Source organism: Pristis pectinata, chromosome 18, assembly GCF_009764475.1.
Source record: "Pristis pectinata isolate sPriPec2 chromosome 18, sPriPec2.1.pri, whole genome shotgun sequence".
Taxonomy (NCBI): domain Eukaryota; kingdom Metazoa; phylum Chordata; class Chondrichthyes; order Rhinopristiformes; family Pristidae; genus Pristis; species Pristis pectinata.
The window spans coordinates 35,540,579-35,557,772 of record NC_067422.1 but is presented as its reverse complement, the minus strand read 5'-3'; the positions used below and the strand labels follow the sequence as shown (position 1 = coordinate 35,557,772).

The 17,194-nt window shown below is 43.3% G+C and overlaps 1 protein-coding gene across 1 annotated transcript in view; it reads left to right on the top strand.

The window, feature by feature from the left end:
• The window catches only part of tsen54 (TSEN54 tRNA splicing endonuclease subunit), a 29,267-nt gene extending 12,776 nt beyond the window's left edge, over positions 1 to 16,491 (top strand). Inside the window, 5 exon segments of the mRNA XM_052033346.1 lie at positions 659 to 1,005; positions 1,037 to 1,339; positions 4,149 to 4,209; positions 10,208 to 10,324; positions 13,360 to 16,491. Of these exon segments, the coding sequence (XP_051889306.1) occupies positions 659 to 1,005; positions 1,037 to 1,339; positions 4,149 to 4,209; positions 10,208 to 10,324; positions 13,360 to 13,510 (979 nt within the window). The 3' untranslated portion in view covers positions 13,511 to 16,491.
• Positions 16,492 to 17,194: the final 703 nt, after the last annotated feature.

Sequence of the window (17,194 nt, the reverse complement as noted above, 5' to 3'; positions counted from 1 at the left end):
TAGGATGTGCATTTACATGAAGGATATGGACAAAGAGAGTACTTTTATTGATCCTCAGAAAATGCCAAATTCCCCTTGCAAAATTTAAATTACTTGCTCTCATTCTTTGGTAATGGTTGAGGAAAAAACCCTACTGCCCTATTGATCATTAGATTGATGTCTATCCCTTTCTGTGCTTCAAGTTGCAGATAAACTGGCACTTGTCAGCCCAATGTGATCTTGTGGTCAAAGGCCCACCCTCACTTCATTGCCAAGGTCTAGAGTCTATCTTATTCTGTACAAAGGTGCACACACTGATCTCTGGGGGCCAACGACCCATGTTGATGTGGCCTTTCCTGTTCAAAACCGATACTGCCATATTCAGCAATCTCCAGGATTCGCCTGGTTTAAATGTTCCCATCCAACCCACAAGTATTCACTAGCTTTTAATCCAAACAAATAAGAACAGATACAACGCCACAAACATGCTCTTCTTAAGCTCAGGTTGACACAATTACGATAAGTTCAGGAGACCTGACATTTGGACGTTGTGAGGCTTAGTATTTTAAGTTTAGCCTCTTGAATTGAGACTATATTCATGGTACATTATGATAGTGGTGTATACCTGTTTTTCATCTATCCAGGAACTTCTTAATACAAATAAAACTCTCTCTTTTAGATCCAAGAAAAGCCACTCTGATCAACCTGAAGAGGCAGAACCTGGGCAAAGGGTTAAGGAAGGAGAGGAGCAGTGTGAGCTTCACCAACAGGATACCACTTGTGAGGACCCGGAGAAGGATGCCAGGACACCAACCCCTGTATCTCCAGAAAGCAATAGGGAGAAATTGCAACAGAGCAGTGTTGGGTGTTCCAACATGAGTGGGCAACAGGCCGAGCCGAAACATACGGGTTGGTTTCAGAAAGAGTCCTTGGGCTCCGTTGCATCTCCCCCCTGGAGTTCACGGGAGAGTGTTGTCCCTGCTGGGAAGCCCAGGTGGGACTTCGAGAAGATTCAAGTTCCCCAACGTCGGGCGTGACTGTCCACAGACTAAGCTGAATGCGCCCGACCAGTCCCTCCTACCACCCAACGTGGTTGGCCGATCTTCTGATGAAACGAAGTGGCAGCAGAAAATAAACCAGAAGCATGAGAAGTTGTCGCAGAGAGAGAAAGAGAGAATGAAGAGAGAGAACAAGCACAAAACTGACATTAATAAGGACAAGAGGGTCAGACAGTGTGCCAACTGGAAGGAATACAAGGAGCTGCTCAGATGGAAATCTGCCCGGAATAAAAAGTTGCCAGCCCACCTGTGGAAGGATAAGGTGGAACCGCTTATAAAGCCAGGCCAAGTCAGCTCACAAGGTGGGTGACGGGAAAGTTGGGTCTTTCAGTAATGCTGTGTCAGGACCAAGCTTCCATACAGAGGGTGGTCTTGGCAGATCATTTCTAACTATTCTACTCCACTTGCAACTCCACAGCAAATGACCACTGCATTACTTGCATGCAGCAAGACCTAGACAATGCCCAGGCGGGGGCTGGTAAGTGGCATTCATGCACAGTAAATGCCAGGCAATGATCATCAGCATGAGAGAGTGTAACATTCAATGGCCTTGCATATCTCAGGTCCTCACCGTAAACATCCTGACCAGAAACTCACCTGGACCAGTTACTAGGTCAGAGGATGGGTGTCCTGCACAGAGTAACTCGCCACCCAAAGCCTTTCCACGATCTATGTGGCACGAGACATGAATGTGATAGAAAATGTGAAACTCCAACAACTTAAGAAGCTCCACATCGTCCAGGATAAAGCAGTCTGCTTGCTTTATACCCCACGCGCCACCCTAAAGATTCACTCCCTACACCACCAATGCACAGTAGCTGCAGTGTGTCCAATCTCAAAGTGCACTGCATTCACTCACTTGGGCTACTCCGACAGCATCTCCCAAACCTGTGACCTCTATTACCAAGAAGGTCGGAGCAGTAAGTGCATAGGAACACCACCGTCTGCAGGTCCTTCTAAGTTGTACACCAACTTGAATTGAAAGTACAATAAAAACAAAAGGAATGGCAGTATTCAGTTTCAGGATCTGGGTGTTGCTGGCATTCCCCATCCCAGATTGCCCTTGAAGGTACTGATGAGCTGAGATCTTGACTCATTGCAGTCCTTCTGGTGAAGGCATGGCCACTTAAGTATTGGGTAGGGAGTTCCAGAGTTTAGACCCAGTGACGATGCAAAACAGGTGATATATTTCCAAGACATGATCATTGGGTCTAAATCCTGGAAGTCGCTTCCCAACAGCACTGTAGGATTTCGAGAAGGCGGCCCACCATTGCCTTCTCGAGGGCAATGGGGGTGGGAAATAAATGCTGGCATTGCCATTGACATCAAGAGTTGGATTGCCTGACTCCAGCCCTTTCGATGCTTGGCCAGGTTATCTCTCCTGCTGGGATGGGGTTGGTGGGTTACACAATAATATGACAGGAGAATGAGACCATTTCTTATAGAAGTTTTACAATGAATATGTGAGCCTATTGGATACTGCCCCTCAATACTTTGTTGGCATCAATCCTGATAGCTGTGGGTCATATTAGAATGAAAGACTCAAATAGTTTTGAAAATATCTGCAGTTTACAGGGGCTGCAGTATTGCCATTCTGTTTCCTACATGCCCTTCCTGAACCATAGGCAGGGTTCACCTTGTGCCTGCCTTCCATTTCACCATCCTCCAGATTCAGTGCATCACCCTCAGCTATTTTAACCACCTGGAGCATGATACCAGCAACAATTTCCTTTCCTCCCTGCCCAGCATTCAGTAAAGAACTCCTTGGTCACCACCACACGTCCCTCTCTTTCTACGATGCTAGCATTGGAGGTGCAATAACTGCCCTTTTGCCTCCTCCCTTCTGGCTCCGACCTCCAATCTCTCCGATTTGCTTTTACTTTCTCTTTAGTTCAGCATTCTGAATTGGTGCTCGGATGCCGTCTCCTGTGAGACTGAATGCAGATGAATAACTGCTTTGCCGAATCCCTCCACTTGTTGCTCCTTAAACGTTATCCTGAGGTTTTTTTTCGTTGCCTGTCTCTTAAATTCTCTACTCTAATTGCGGTCTCTATTAGCACTTCAGCTGTTTATTGACGACAGCTAGCTATTGTCCCCACTTTTTTGTATTGTTGCTTTTGGTAATATTTATGTTTGAGGCCGTTGTACTCTAGTTCCATCTTTTTTTTTTCTTTGCATCCCATTACCAACTCTTTTTGCTTTACACCATCACCATCTTTTTTTTTATTTCTCTTGCCATTTTGCTGTATTGAAGAGATGGAGGAGCTTCCTTTTTATTCCCTCCCCCACCCCCCACTTTCCCCTTGCCTCCACCCCCACCCCCCCTCATTTCCCTGTCTCTTGACTTTCTTAATACCTGCTACTTCTGTAATCCTTTTCCAGTGCTAATGAATAGGTCACTGACAAGCAGCACTGTCTTTTCTATTTATTTTCCAGAGATCTGCATGACCTGTTGGGTATTCCTGGAATTCCTGTTTTTATTCTTAAATTCTTTTGACTTAATATGATAAATGTTTTGATTTTTGTTTTGGCACTTGAATAAACCATAATAAAAGTTGCTGTAATTAGGATGAATTCAGGCCTCATTGTGTAAAATGGCAATAAGGAACTGCTCCACACAGCACATTTTAAACAGTGCCAGAACAATTCTTGGCTGCTTAAAACCCAAATTAATGCCAACAACATGATGCCAGTCAGAAAGATATTGCTGCTTTCGAGTAGACTAAACTGGTTATCAGTCATGGCTCATTTAGTACCGTTCACATCTCTTGTTGAACAGTTCACGGTTCATGTCCCACTGGAGATTTGACCATGGCTCCAGGCAGACACTACAGTTCTAAGTTTTGGAAGTGTGCTGCCTTGCAGAGATGCGAACAAGGTCTTATTTGCCCCAGATGGATAAATGTAAAAGGTCTCACGGCACAATCCCAAAGAGCAGGAGTGTTATTTTTGATTGGCTTGTCATTATTTTTACACCAACATCATTAAAACCAGATTATCTGCCCATGGCTGTTAATTGGATGGAAGGTGTTTCGGAACATCCCTAGATAGTGAAAACTAGTAGATAAATACATGACTTTCCTTTTCATCTATTACTTTCTTCTCCCAAAGGAGAAATTCAACAACGCACTTCCATCATGGAGTCTGCACACATCTTGGATAAAACACCTTGGTAAGTTGTCACTGAACATTACATTATGTTCTCTTGATTCTTGAGATTTATTGCGCTTCATTGATGTGTTAATCAGTGACGCATCTTCTGCTACAACAGCAGAGATGGACACGGCCTTGTGCTTTTGATTGCTTACTTAATTAGGATATTCCTCCAATATTGTGTGTCATTCTGGGCACCTTTCTGCCAGTCCATCCATCTTCTACAAACTGCTGGCCCTTCCACGAGATTCTGGAATCTGGAGCGACGCACACAAAATGCTGGAGGAACTCAGCAGGTCAGGCAGCATCCGTGGAGGGAAATAAACAGTCGACGTTTCAGGTTGAGACCCTTCACCAGGACTGGAAAGGAAAGGGCAGAAGCCAGACTGAAAGGGTCAGGACAGGGGGAGGAGCATAAGCTGACAGGTGATAGGTAAGGTCATTTGGTGGGGGGGGAGGGGTCATGAAAGGGAGTGATGTAATAAGCTGAGACGGTATTAGGTAGAAGAGGGAAAGGGCTGAAGAAGAAGGAATCCCGTAGGAAGAGGCAGTAGACCGTGGAATAAAGGGCAGGAGGTGGGGAATAGATGGGCAGGTCACGAGGGTGGGGAGGGGTGAGGGAGCCACAGGAATGAGGGAAAACAAAGTGGGGAGAACAGGGGAGGGGGTTACCATAAGTTAGGAAAATCGATGTTGAGGCCGTCAGGTTGGAGACTCCCAAGGCGGAATATGAGGTGTTGTTCCTCCAACCTGCGCCTGGCCTCAGTGCCACAGTAGAGGAGGCCGTGGATAGACACGTCAGTATGGGAATGGGAAGTGGAACTGAGCTGGCCACCAGGAGATCCTTGCTTTTGTGGCAGATGGAGCGAAGGTGCTCAACGAGGAGGTCGCTTAGTCTGCGTTGAGTCTCTCTGATGTACAGGAGGCCGCACCGGATGCAATAAAAGACACCCTCGGATTCACAGGTGAAGCCTTGTCTCACCTGGAAGGACTGTTTAGGGCTCTGAATGGAGGTGAGGAAGGGGGTGTAGGGGCAGGTGTAGCACTTCACATGGCTGCAGGGATAAGTACCAGGAGGGTCGTTGGTGGGGAGGAACAAGTGGACGAGGGCGTCGCGGAGAGAGCGATCTCTGCGGAAAGTGTAGGGGAGGTAATATGTGAACGCCTATAGTATTCAAAACAAGGTCAGTGAACTTGTGGCACAGATCAGTACAAAGGGATATGATTTAGTGGCCATTACAGAAACGTGGTTGCAAGGTGGAGATGAGTGGGAATTAAATATCCAGGAGTATCAGGTAATACGGAAGGATAGGCAGGAAGGTAAGGGAGGTGGGGTAGCACTCTTAATTAAGGATGAGATCAGGGCGATAGTGAGACGATGTAGGGAGCAGTAGAGATTGGGACTAGCAAAGGGAAAAAAAATCATTGGTGGGGGTTGTCTGTAGACCCCTGAATAATAACATCACAGTGGCATAGGCAATAAACCAAGAAATATTTGACGCATATAAGAATGGAACGGCATTTGTCACGGGGGACTTCAACATCGATTGGGTGAATCAAGTAGGTTGAGGCAGTCTTGAGGAGGACTTCATAAAATGCATCTGTGATAGCTTTCTTGAACAGCATGTTAATGAACCTACAAGGGGAAATGCTATCTTAGTTCTGGTCCTGTGTAATGAGACAGGTAAAATTAATGATCTTGTAGTTAGGGATCCTCTTGGAAAGAGTGATCACAGTATGATTGAACTTCTCATACAAGTGGAGGGTGCAATAGTTCGACCTAAAATCAGTGCATTATGCCTAAACATGGGAGACTACAATGGGATGAGGGAGGAATTGGCTAGCGTGGACTGGGAACACAGTGGAAGACTTTCAAAGAGATTTTTCACGGTGCTCAACAGAAGTATATTCCAGTTAAAAGCAAGGACAGTGAGGGAGAGCCAGCCTTGGATAACTAAGGAAATAAAAGAAGGCATCAAGCTAAAAGCTCATGCATACAAAGTCGCCAAGAGTAGTGGGAAACTGGAAGATTGGGAAAATTTTAAAAAGCGATGAAGAACCACTAAGGAATAAGGAAAGGGAAGATAGATTATGAAAGTAAACTAACACAAAATATAAAAATGGATAGTAAAAGTTTTCATAACTATATAAAGCAGACAAGGGTGGCTAAAGTGAATGTAGGTCCCTTGGAAGATAAGGGGCAATTAATATTGGGTAATGTGGAAATAGCTGAGACCTTTTGTCAGTTTTCAAGGTGGAGGACACATCTAATATGCCAAAGAGAGATGTTATGGATGTGATGGGGGGTGAGGGCCTCAATACAATCGCTGTCACTAAAGAGGTAGTGCTGAGCAAACTAGTGGGTCTAAAGGTAGACAATTCCTCTGGTCCTGATGGGATGCATCTCAGGGTACTGAAAGAAATGGTAGAAGTTTTAGTAGAGGCGTTTGTGATAATTTACCAAAATTCTCTGGACTCTGGGCAGGTCCCGGCGGATTGGAAGACAGTGAATGTCACATCACTGTTTAAAAAAAGGGTGTAGCCAAAATGCAGGTAACTATAGGCCAGTTAGTTTAACATCTGTAGTTGGGAAAATGTTTGAGGCCATCATTAAAGAAGAAATAGCGAGACATCTGGATAGAAGTGGTTCCATCAGGCAGACACGGCATTGATTCAGGAAGGGCAGGTCCTGTTTGACAAACTTACTGGAGTTCTTTGAGGATATAATGAGCGCAGTGGATAGAGGGGAACAGGTGAATGTTGTATACTTGGATTTCCAGGAAGTGTTCGATAAGGTGCTGCATAAAAGACTTATCCATAAGATGAGGATGCATGGAATTGGGGTAATATATTAGCATAGAGAGAGGATTGGTTAACCAACAGAAGGCAGTGAGTTGGGATAAATGGGTCTTTCTCTGGTTGGCAATCAGTGGTGAGCGGGGTGCCGCAGGGGTCGGTGCTGGGTCCGCAACCTCCACGATGTACATTAATGATTTGGAAGAGGGGACCGAGTGCAGCGAATCTAAGTTTACTGATGACACTAAATTGAGTGGAAAAGCAAATTGTGCAGAGGATGCGGAGAGTCTGCAGAGAGATATGGATGAGTGGGCAAGGATCTGGCAGATGGAATACCATGTTGGTAAATAGGAGATCATCCAGTTTGGAAGGAAAAGTAGAAGATCAGATTATTATTTAAACGGTGAAAGATTGCAGCATGCTGTTGTGCAGAGGGACTTGGGAGTACTTGTGCTTGAATCGCAAAAGGTTGGTTTGCAGGTGCAACAGGTTATCAAGAAGGCAAATGGAATGTTGGCCTTCATTGCTGGAGGGATTGAATGTAAGAGCAGGGAGGTTATGCTGCAACTGTACAGGGTACTGGTGAGGCCGCACCTGGAGTACTGCCTGCAGTTCTGGTCTCCTTGAGAAAAGATATACTTGCTTTGGAGGCGGTGCAGAGGAGGTACGCCAGATTGATTCCGGAGTTGAGGGGGGTTAGCCTATGAAGAGAGATTGAGTTGCCTAGGACCATATTCACTGGAATTCAGAAGGATGAGAGGAGATCTTATAGAAACATATAAAATTATGAAAGGGATAATTTAGATAATAAGATCGAGGCAGGAAGGTTGTTTCCACTCGTAGGTGAGACAAGAACCAGGGGTCATAACCTCAAGATTTGGGGGAATAGATTTAAGATGGAGATGAGGAGAAACTGCTTTTCCCAGACAGAGTGAATCTATGGAATTCTCTGCCCAGGGAAGCAGTGGAGGCTACCTCATTAAATACGAGTTAGACACAGTTAGATAGATTTTTGCATAGTAGGGGAATTATGGGCTGTGGGGAAAAGGCAGGTAGATGGATCCGAGTCCATGGTCAGATCAGCCATGATCTTATTGAATGGCAGAGCAGGCTCGATGGGCCAGAAATGTTCCTTTTTCTTATGTTCTTATGATGGTGGGATCCTGTTGGAAGTGGCAGAAGTTGCAGAGAATGACGTGTTGGATGAAGAGGCTAGTGGGGTGGTAGGTGAGGACAAGGGGAACCCTGTCCCTGTTATGTCGGGAGGGGGGAATGGGGTGAGGGCAGACGTCCGGGAAATGGAGGAGATGCTGGTGAGGGCTGCACCGCTTCACCTGTGAATCCGAGGGTGTCATTTATTGCATCTGGTGCTCCCGGTGCAGTCTCCTCTACTTCAGTGAGACCCGACGCAGATTGGGTGACCGCTATACCTGCCAGCTTGTGCTCCCCTCCCTCCCCCCAACCTTTTTATTCTGGCTTCTACCCTCTTCCTTTCCAGTCCAGATGAAGGGTCTCAAACCGAAACGTCGACTGTTTATTTCCCTCCATAGATGCTGCCTGACCTGCTGAGTTCCTCCAGCATTTTGTGTGTGTTGAAAGCAATTAACAACTTTTTTCCAATTTGGACCACAATGAACATCCAACTCCATATCCTCCCCATGATAAAAGTTCCCTGTTTCCATTCTGTAATGTACCCTCTGCTCCCCTGCTACATACCTTTGACATCGACAGACCTCCCCTTTGCAGTGACGTGATGACGTGCCATCCTTCTCTATAAACTTCAGCTTGTCTACCACTTTTTTGTTTGCTCCTTTCTCAGACTGAACCTGTCACCTAATCTCTGTAACCTCCTCTAGCCCTGAAACCTGTCCCTGTGCTTTCTGTTCCACTGTCTATCTTCTTTCTCCTCATCATCGGCAAACTCTTGTTTTCAACCACCAGGGCTCCATGCCTCCATAAATCCATTCTCTTCTTTATCTACCTCATCTGTTTTTCAGACCCTTTCTATAACTCAGATCTTTAGTCAGATGACATTTTACCATAAAGTGTCTCGGGAATGTTTTGTTAATTAAAACGGGCAGTTGGTGGTCTGTGCTATACAAGAAGGTTAACTGGAGACAATGTAGAGGAGGACAAAACCATATCTTGGGCTTCTCAGTCTAAGGGACTTGTAAGTAATGGGATGGAGGAAGTAAACCATCCTTCTATGGCTTGGAAGAAGACCATTCAACCCATTGGGACCACGCCAGCTCCCAGAAGTTTCATTCAGCAATATCTTGCAGTAGTGCCTTCAAGCACAAAAAGCTTGAGCTCTTTTTGGCCATAAAATTAAAATACAACCTGACACAAGCTTGAGTACTCAACCTTTCCATGTTTAAACTGACTGGACATAAAGGCATTTGCAGAGGAGCAGAAGAAAAGATTTGCTAAGTTGCTACACATTGATCAAGAATGGAGGCCCCATGTTCCTTAGAAACTAAGGAAATCATCCTGACCTGGATGAAGTATTGTCCTGAGCCAGCATGGTTTGGCTCAACCTGACCCGAATCCAAATTTTCCTTTAGAATATTCTAATATTGTTGTCCATTGCAACAGACCATTTAAGCCTTGGCTCAGTGGTAGCACCTGGCCTTTGAGTCAGAATGCTATGGTTACAAGTCCCGCTTCAATGACTTGAGGGCTGACATTCACAATGCAATAGAGAGTATGCTGCAACACTGGAGGTGTCAACTTTTAGATGAGACAGTAAATAGAGGCTGCAGCTCCTCTTGCAGGTGAATGTAGTAAATTCACTGCATTGTTTGAAGAAGAGCAGGAAGTTCTTCCAGTTATTTATCCCTCAACCAACATCAATAAAAACATCTGCGGTTTCTTGCTTGTTGCAGTTAACCCAGCTTGTAAGATTAACTATATATCAAAAGTTCTCCTTGCAGTGAAATTGTAAAATCTATTATTACTTTATTTGTATGATTTGGCTATAAATAGCAAACTGGATAAACTCTCCTTCTAAATGTTTACGGAGAGATGAGTAAGAAAGTACTCCTTTTAGCCCACATTACTGCATGCTTCCAGGATAAGAGCCCTAAGAACTTCCCAATTTGGCATGCAGCTGTTCTTTAAAGTGGCCAAAAATGATTTTGGGTATCCTGACTTAGTAAAAGGTGTGTGCTGTTCCTTATCTGTTTGAGTGTGAGGTTTTGCTTTGTAATTGTGCTGCCCAGGTTGCAAGAAACATCCGAAGGCATCAAGATTTCCTTTGACGTGTACCAAGCTGATACTGTGGCAAAATTCCGCAAAACCCATCCCGGGAAACCCTTTTCAAGGATGTGTGTTTGCAGGTATTTGCATGACAATGTGTTGAATCTTTAAATATCGTGGAACTGTTTCTTTCAAAGGTGTCATATAATTGCAAATTAGTTGTATAAAATCTATTACAGGTGACTAGTGGACACATTAACAAGACCAAAGTCGATAAGCTAGTTAACTTGGTCACTAATTGGGACGTGCATTCTTATCTTACATCACCCCTTGTATAGCACGTGGATTTCACAAGGGTTAATAGTCTTTCCCTTTTGCATTCTTATGGTAGAATTATGCAGCCCACAGAAAGCTTCATATTACATTATAAATTTTATTTTATATATATATATATATATATATATATATATATATATATATATATATATAAAGCCATTATTAAAAGTGAAGGTGAGTTTTTTTTAAGATGCATCCTTGTTGATGTCTGCTTTCAAATTTGCAAATTATCCAGACTTCTTCTTTCTGCCAATGCTATTCAGGAAGATTTCACATCCCTCCCTATGATTCAGCCACATAGTATTTACTGTAAATTTGCACGCATGCTAGTGATTGAAACCCTACTTTAAGGATCAAATTGTACTTGCCTCCGATTGAGGATTGTATAGAGGACTGCCAGCTGTGTCCCCCTTGTGAGTCAGTGACTGTGCCTTCTGTGCCCGTGCATTGAATCACATGAGTCTGACTTGCCCTGGGTTCAGCAGTGGAGGACTGACCTATTAAAGCAAGGGGCTGCATGCACTTTGAACTTCGCTCCTTGGCTTTATGCTGGCCATCCATTTGAATGAGGTCATTGAGCATGAGTTAAAAGATAAGTGGTTTATATTCTTGTATTTAACCATTTTAATTAATTTCTAATACCAATACACTTTTTTATTTGAGATTACTGTTTTTCAATGAGCACCAGAGATACTTAAAAACAGAGAAACAAAGGACTGCAGATGCTGGAATCTCGATGAAAAACACTATGATGCTGGAGGAACTCAGCAGGCCAGGCAGCATCCGTGGAGAAAAGCAGGTGGTCAACGTTTTGGGTCAGGACCCTTCTTCAGGACTGAAGATAGGATCCCTATCACTACCCTGCTTTTCCCTCTTATATATTGGGCTTCCCCTTTTCCTACTTTCAGTCCTGAAGAGGGGTCCTGACCCGAAACATTGACCGTCTGCTTTTTTCCACGGATGCTGCCTGGCCTGCTGAGTTCCTCCAGCATCATAGTGTTTTTCATATTTAAAAACAGTTCAAAGGCTTGAGATCGCAGTAAGCTGGCAAAAGGTTGTCCAGGCAGTGTGTGAGTAGTGCCTTAGGATCTGCCAGCTGAGGTCTGGGCACTGCTCGTGCCCATCCTGCTTCATTAGAGGACTTTGCAGAGCCTGCTCAGTCGGACCTCTGAGCAGCTTGGTTAAAGTGAGTGAACAGAGGCAGTGAGTGTGGGTGGTGGGTCAGGTCCTCATGACTTGAGTGAACAAGTTGATACTTGAACAAAAGGTACCTAGAACCTGTAGTTTGATGAACGTAGATTCAAGCCTCTGACTGAGCAGGCCACTGACTGAAGAACAAGTCTGCTCACAGACAGGAGTATCTCAGCCTCCAAACAAATTAAGATTTCTTTATTAGTCACATGTACATTGAAACACACAATGAAATGCACCTTTTGCGTAGTGTTCTGGGGGCAGCCCGCAAGTGTCACCATGCTTCTGGCGCCAACATAGTATGCCCACAACTTCCTAATCGGTACGTCTTTGGAATGTGGGAGGAATCCGGAGCACCCGGAGGAAACCCACGCAGACACGGGGAGAACGTACAAACTCCTTACAGACAGCGGCCGGAATTGAACCCGGGTCGCTGTTGCTGTAATAGCGTTACGCTAACCACGACACTACCGTGATGGGGATTCTGCTTCTGGCTACTTTAGTTTGAAGAATCAATAATTTTCCCTTTTTGATTCCATAGAATCCGGTAAATGACTGTACAAGAGGATACCATTTGGGATGGCCTGCCTTTGTTGGTGTTCTTTATTGTTGTCCATTGCAACTGGTCATTGAAGCCTTGACTCAGTGGTAGCACTTGGCTTTTGAGTCAGAATGCAATGGTTACAACGCCCACTTCAATCAGTTGAGGGCTGAAATTCACAATGCGATAGAGAGTATGCTGCATCATTGGAGGTGCCAGCTTTGAGACAGTAAATAAAGGCTCCAGCTTCTCTTGCAGGTGAATGTACCAAATTCACCGCATTGGTTGAAGAAGAGCAGGGATTTCTTCCAGTTATTTATCCCTCAACAAACATCAATAAAACATCTGCAGTTCCTTGCTTGTTGTAGTTAACCTAGCTCAAAGATTAACTGTTTATTACTTTGTGTATGATTTGGCTATAAATAGCAAACTGGGCAAACTTTCCTTCTAAATGTTTATGGAAAGATGAGCAAGAAGTAATCCTTATAGCCCACATTACTGCATGCTTCCTTGTCCTTTGCCTGTAATATCTAGTGTTTGACTGTACAAGAGGATGGGCCATGAGTTTTACTGGGCCAAGGGTGCGTCGATCCAAATTCCCTTAATGTTACAGCTGTATCCCAGTTGGACTTTCCTTTGCCATGATTTCATGAAGCTTCATGTCCTTGCTTGATATAAATTCTCTGGTTCCTAATGTGTAAGCTAAGGCTCAGTTGGTAGCAGGAGATTGTAGGTTCAAGCCTCTTTATAGATTTGAGCATAAAATCAGCTGGTGTTAAGATTTTGAACTGAGGTTCCTCCTGTCTTTTCAGCTATTCCTTAAAGATCCTTTTGGGATTATTTTGAAGAGCAAGAAAATTATCCCAGTATCCCGGCTAATATCTATCGTCCAAGCAACCACACTGAAACAGATCACTGTCATGCTGCTGTTTTGTGGGAGGTGCACAAATTTGGCTCCTTTGTTTCCCATGTTTATAATAGTGATTGTACCTCAGAAATATTTAATTGACTAAAGCTCTTTCAGGCTTCCTGGGTTAGTGAAAGGTGTACCACAAATGCAGGAATGTGTTTTTCATGTTTCCTCCTTTTGGCCTGATCTTTCTGCAGCTTTGATGGACCTGTGCCAGACTTGCGTGTGATGAAGAAGCTAGCTTTTCAAAGCGGTGAAGTTCCTGTCGTGTTTGCTGTGGTGGATAACGGAGATATCTCTTTCTACACCTTCAAGGAATTCAAATTGCCAGTGGATGTTTATCATTGATTCTGTTGGAGGCTTGCATTGTTTCATAACGACTCACTCCTGCGACTTTGGAGTTAGGAGGCATTGGTTAAAGTCAATTGTCACAAAGATCTGGTGATCTACTGCTAGAGTAAATGTGGTGGACTAGGCTAACTGGGTAACATGATTGTAGCTGAAGTTGCAACCATTTGTAAAGGAGCTTTCAGAAGAACATTTGATTCTCTCATTCAGGCAAACAACCTAGTTTGAACAAAGTACTCCAGCTTTAAAAATAAAAAGCTCATGTCCTCCATAGTTTTTCTGCTGAAAGATGCATAGAATAAAAGATGCATCCTGATCAAAATTCTGATTCATAACCAACAAAAGGCCAATTGAGCTATGGAGCTGGCTGCCCTGAGAAGAAACAGAAAAATCCCAAGATGGTTTGTTTTAAATTAAGATTTAATATTTCTGTAACAGTGTCAGCCTGCTCCATACGGTAAAGCTTTGTTAATCCAGTGCTCTCAGGACTTTGGTGGTGCCAGACTAGCAGAATCTTTTCCAGACTAATGAATGTTTATTGATATTCCAGTTAATAAACTGGCTTCAGTTTATTAATATTCAAATTCATTACTTTTTGAAAAAAAAGTAAGCCAGTAAGTTTCAATGGAGCACAGAGAAGAGAACCAGGTAAATTTCAAAGGAAGGTGGTCAACAGAACCAGGTGAGTTTACAGGGAGTACAGGGAGCCGGGGCCGTGGCAAGTAGGAAGGGAGCGCGGGAGCCAGGGCCTGGATGAATGGAAACTGCAAACACAACCTGGTGAGCCAGATGCTGAAGCATTGGGATTTCTGAAGGGTCGGACAGCAGATTAGCGGAGTTTTACTGTATTAGCATTGACTGTTCTTGTGGAATCTTATAATAATCGCTCTTTCTCATTCACTTGCAAGAAATGTTTCCTAAGAGTTTTCTGTTGTCTTTTCTGTCTCATCAACAAAAGGATAACCTCACTGCAATCTAGTTGCCCTGCGTGTTGCAGGATTTTCTAAGAAAAATCGTTCTGTAACTTTTACGCCATTGGCATATTTTGGTTTTAAGTTTGGAACTACTTAAACACCGGGACTAAAGGGGTGGTTTAATGTTGCAGCATACCACCCCTTAAAATGGCACTGCAGGGTTGGATTGGGGAGGAAAAGGAGACCAGAATGGCTGGAGTTTTTGGCAATATTTCTGATTCTATTTTTTTAATGTTGGCTTGAACAGTAAAATTTCACAGATGGGACATTCTGTGATTCAAATAAAATCGAATGGTGATTGGTGCTTGTAATTTTCAAAAGCAATTTAAAACAAAAACAGGGAAGAAAAACAATAATGTAGACACTATATGGAAAGCAGCACTGCGTTTAGTAAAGGTAGGAGGTTTTAATAATAGTTGAATGAATGCTCATGTGTAACAATACCTAGGCTTGAGCAAACTCCCACACACACCACTCAGATGGGGATGGTTGCTTAATCTGTCTACTCATCAGAGGTTTCTGCCTCAGTCTCTCATTTTTCTTCATGCATTTGTTTCATTGATTTTTTTGCATGTTGATGCTCACATTAGATTTGACACATTGCGTCTACAATGTCATCAGTTTGTTTTGAGTTTACAGACCCTCTTAAGATCTATTTTGCTTTGCATACTTGGTTTTAGTTGCAAGGCATTGATTGCCAAATGCAATGGCACAATTAATGTATCAATAGACAATACTACAATATTATGGGCTTCAGCCCTGATAATTTTTGACTCAAATAATCAAGGGATTTTTTTTTGTTAAGAACCAATGGTTTTCCTCATCAGTATGAACAGTAGAAATTCTTGGCTCAGTGGAAGCAGATTGCTTCTTAGTGAAAAGGTGGTGGCTTCAAATCTTACTCTACTTTTGAGCAGAAAATCTAGGTAACAATCCAGTGCGCTATTGAGTGGGCGCTGCAATATAAGGAGTGCCGTCTTTTGGGTGTAAAAACTAAATGAATGGCGAATACAAATAATCCCACAGCATTGTTTTTAACAAGTTCATTGATTTCTCTCCAGTGTCTTGACCCTTATAATATGCACTATTTGGCTATTGCTGCTTGGAGGACTTTTGCTATGCAAATTAGCTGTTTTTTTTCTATAATACAGTAACTAAAGTAGATGAAGGGTCTCGACCTGAAACGTTGATTGTCCATTTCCTTCTACAGATGCTGCCTGAACTGCTGAGTTCCTCCAGCATTTGTCTTTGCTTCAGATTCCAGCGACTGCAGTCTTTTGTGTTGCTGATTATAATATTTAATAGGCTGTGAATCACTTGAGGTCATTGAGAACATAAGGAATAGTATCAGGAGTTGCCCAGTTAGCCCCTCAGGTCTGCTTGGCTGCTCAATAAAGATAGTGACTGATACAGCCTTGGCAAGGTGATCCATCTGGTTTTAGGGAGGTAAGTCTCAAACACTTTCCAAAGATCATTTAAAATTTTATAGCTAAGATTCTTTCATTTTTGTTTGTATTGGTTTGATTGATTCTGGAATATGTGCTAATCGTACTGGCTGAAATCCAAGTCTTAATTCTGTTAAAAAAACAGAATTATGCAATCTGACATCTACTGTGAGGATCTTAAAGGCCACAGCGAGCAACCTGCTGCAAATGTTATGCTTGCCGTTTGTCTTTGATAATGCAAAATTGCAAAGGGACAAAGCTAAAACAAATGAACAACTTTCATTACATTCATTTTTACATATGAATTGAAATAAAGAGTTTTAAGACTTGCATTAGATAGCATCATCCATGTCTTTGGGCTGTTGTAGTCATAAAGGCTAGCATGGGGACAATTTCGGCAATGCAAAAGTGGTTATTTACTACATTGTTTTTGTGGCAGTTAATCGACCAGTTCCTGTCTCGGGAATGAAGAGGCTAGCTGGAAAACGATTGTTCTTGATGAACAGGCTTTTACTTAAAACCTGAAATAGAAGAAGAAAAATGCTGGTGGCCCAGCAGGTGATTCAGCTCCAATGAAGAGAGAACAGATGTTAATACTTTGGATGAGATCCCTTTATCTTAACATCTGTTCTGACCTGTTTACTAGGAACAGTATATACAGTTAACTCGGTGGTGAGTGTAAAGTCTGGCTCTGGTACCACCTGCTCTCCCTGGCATACCTTTCATTAGTCATCAACTTTCATCTGCAACTTTAAATTTTAGAAATGAGGTTGAGCATTTTAAAAAGAATCCCAGCATTGTTGGAAACATTGCCTTAAAAGGTGACTGCTCCTTCGATAATTCCCTTCTCAAATATGCAAACTGGTTTTAATGCTCACTTGAAAGAATTAAAAGAATGAACTTGCATTTACACACTGCCCTTCTTGATCTCAGCACACATCAATTTCTCACACTTTCTCAAATCCCACTGGTCTTCAATATCAGATCCAGGAGCAGTTGCAGATCGAGTTTTCCTTGAACTGACCGGGTAATAGTGTAACAAACAATCTGGAAGAACTCAGCAGGTTGAGCAGTGTCTGTGGGAGGAGAGGAGCTGTCAACATGTTGGGTTGAAACCCTGCATCAGGAGGTGAGATGGCCAGTACAAAGTGGAGAAGGGGAGTGGTGGGATAGGAGTGCAAGGTGATTGGTGGACTGAGGAGGGGTGTAAAATGACAGGCAGGGAGGGGAGTGGGGGTGGAGTTGGGAGACAGTCACAGGTGAAT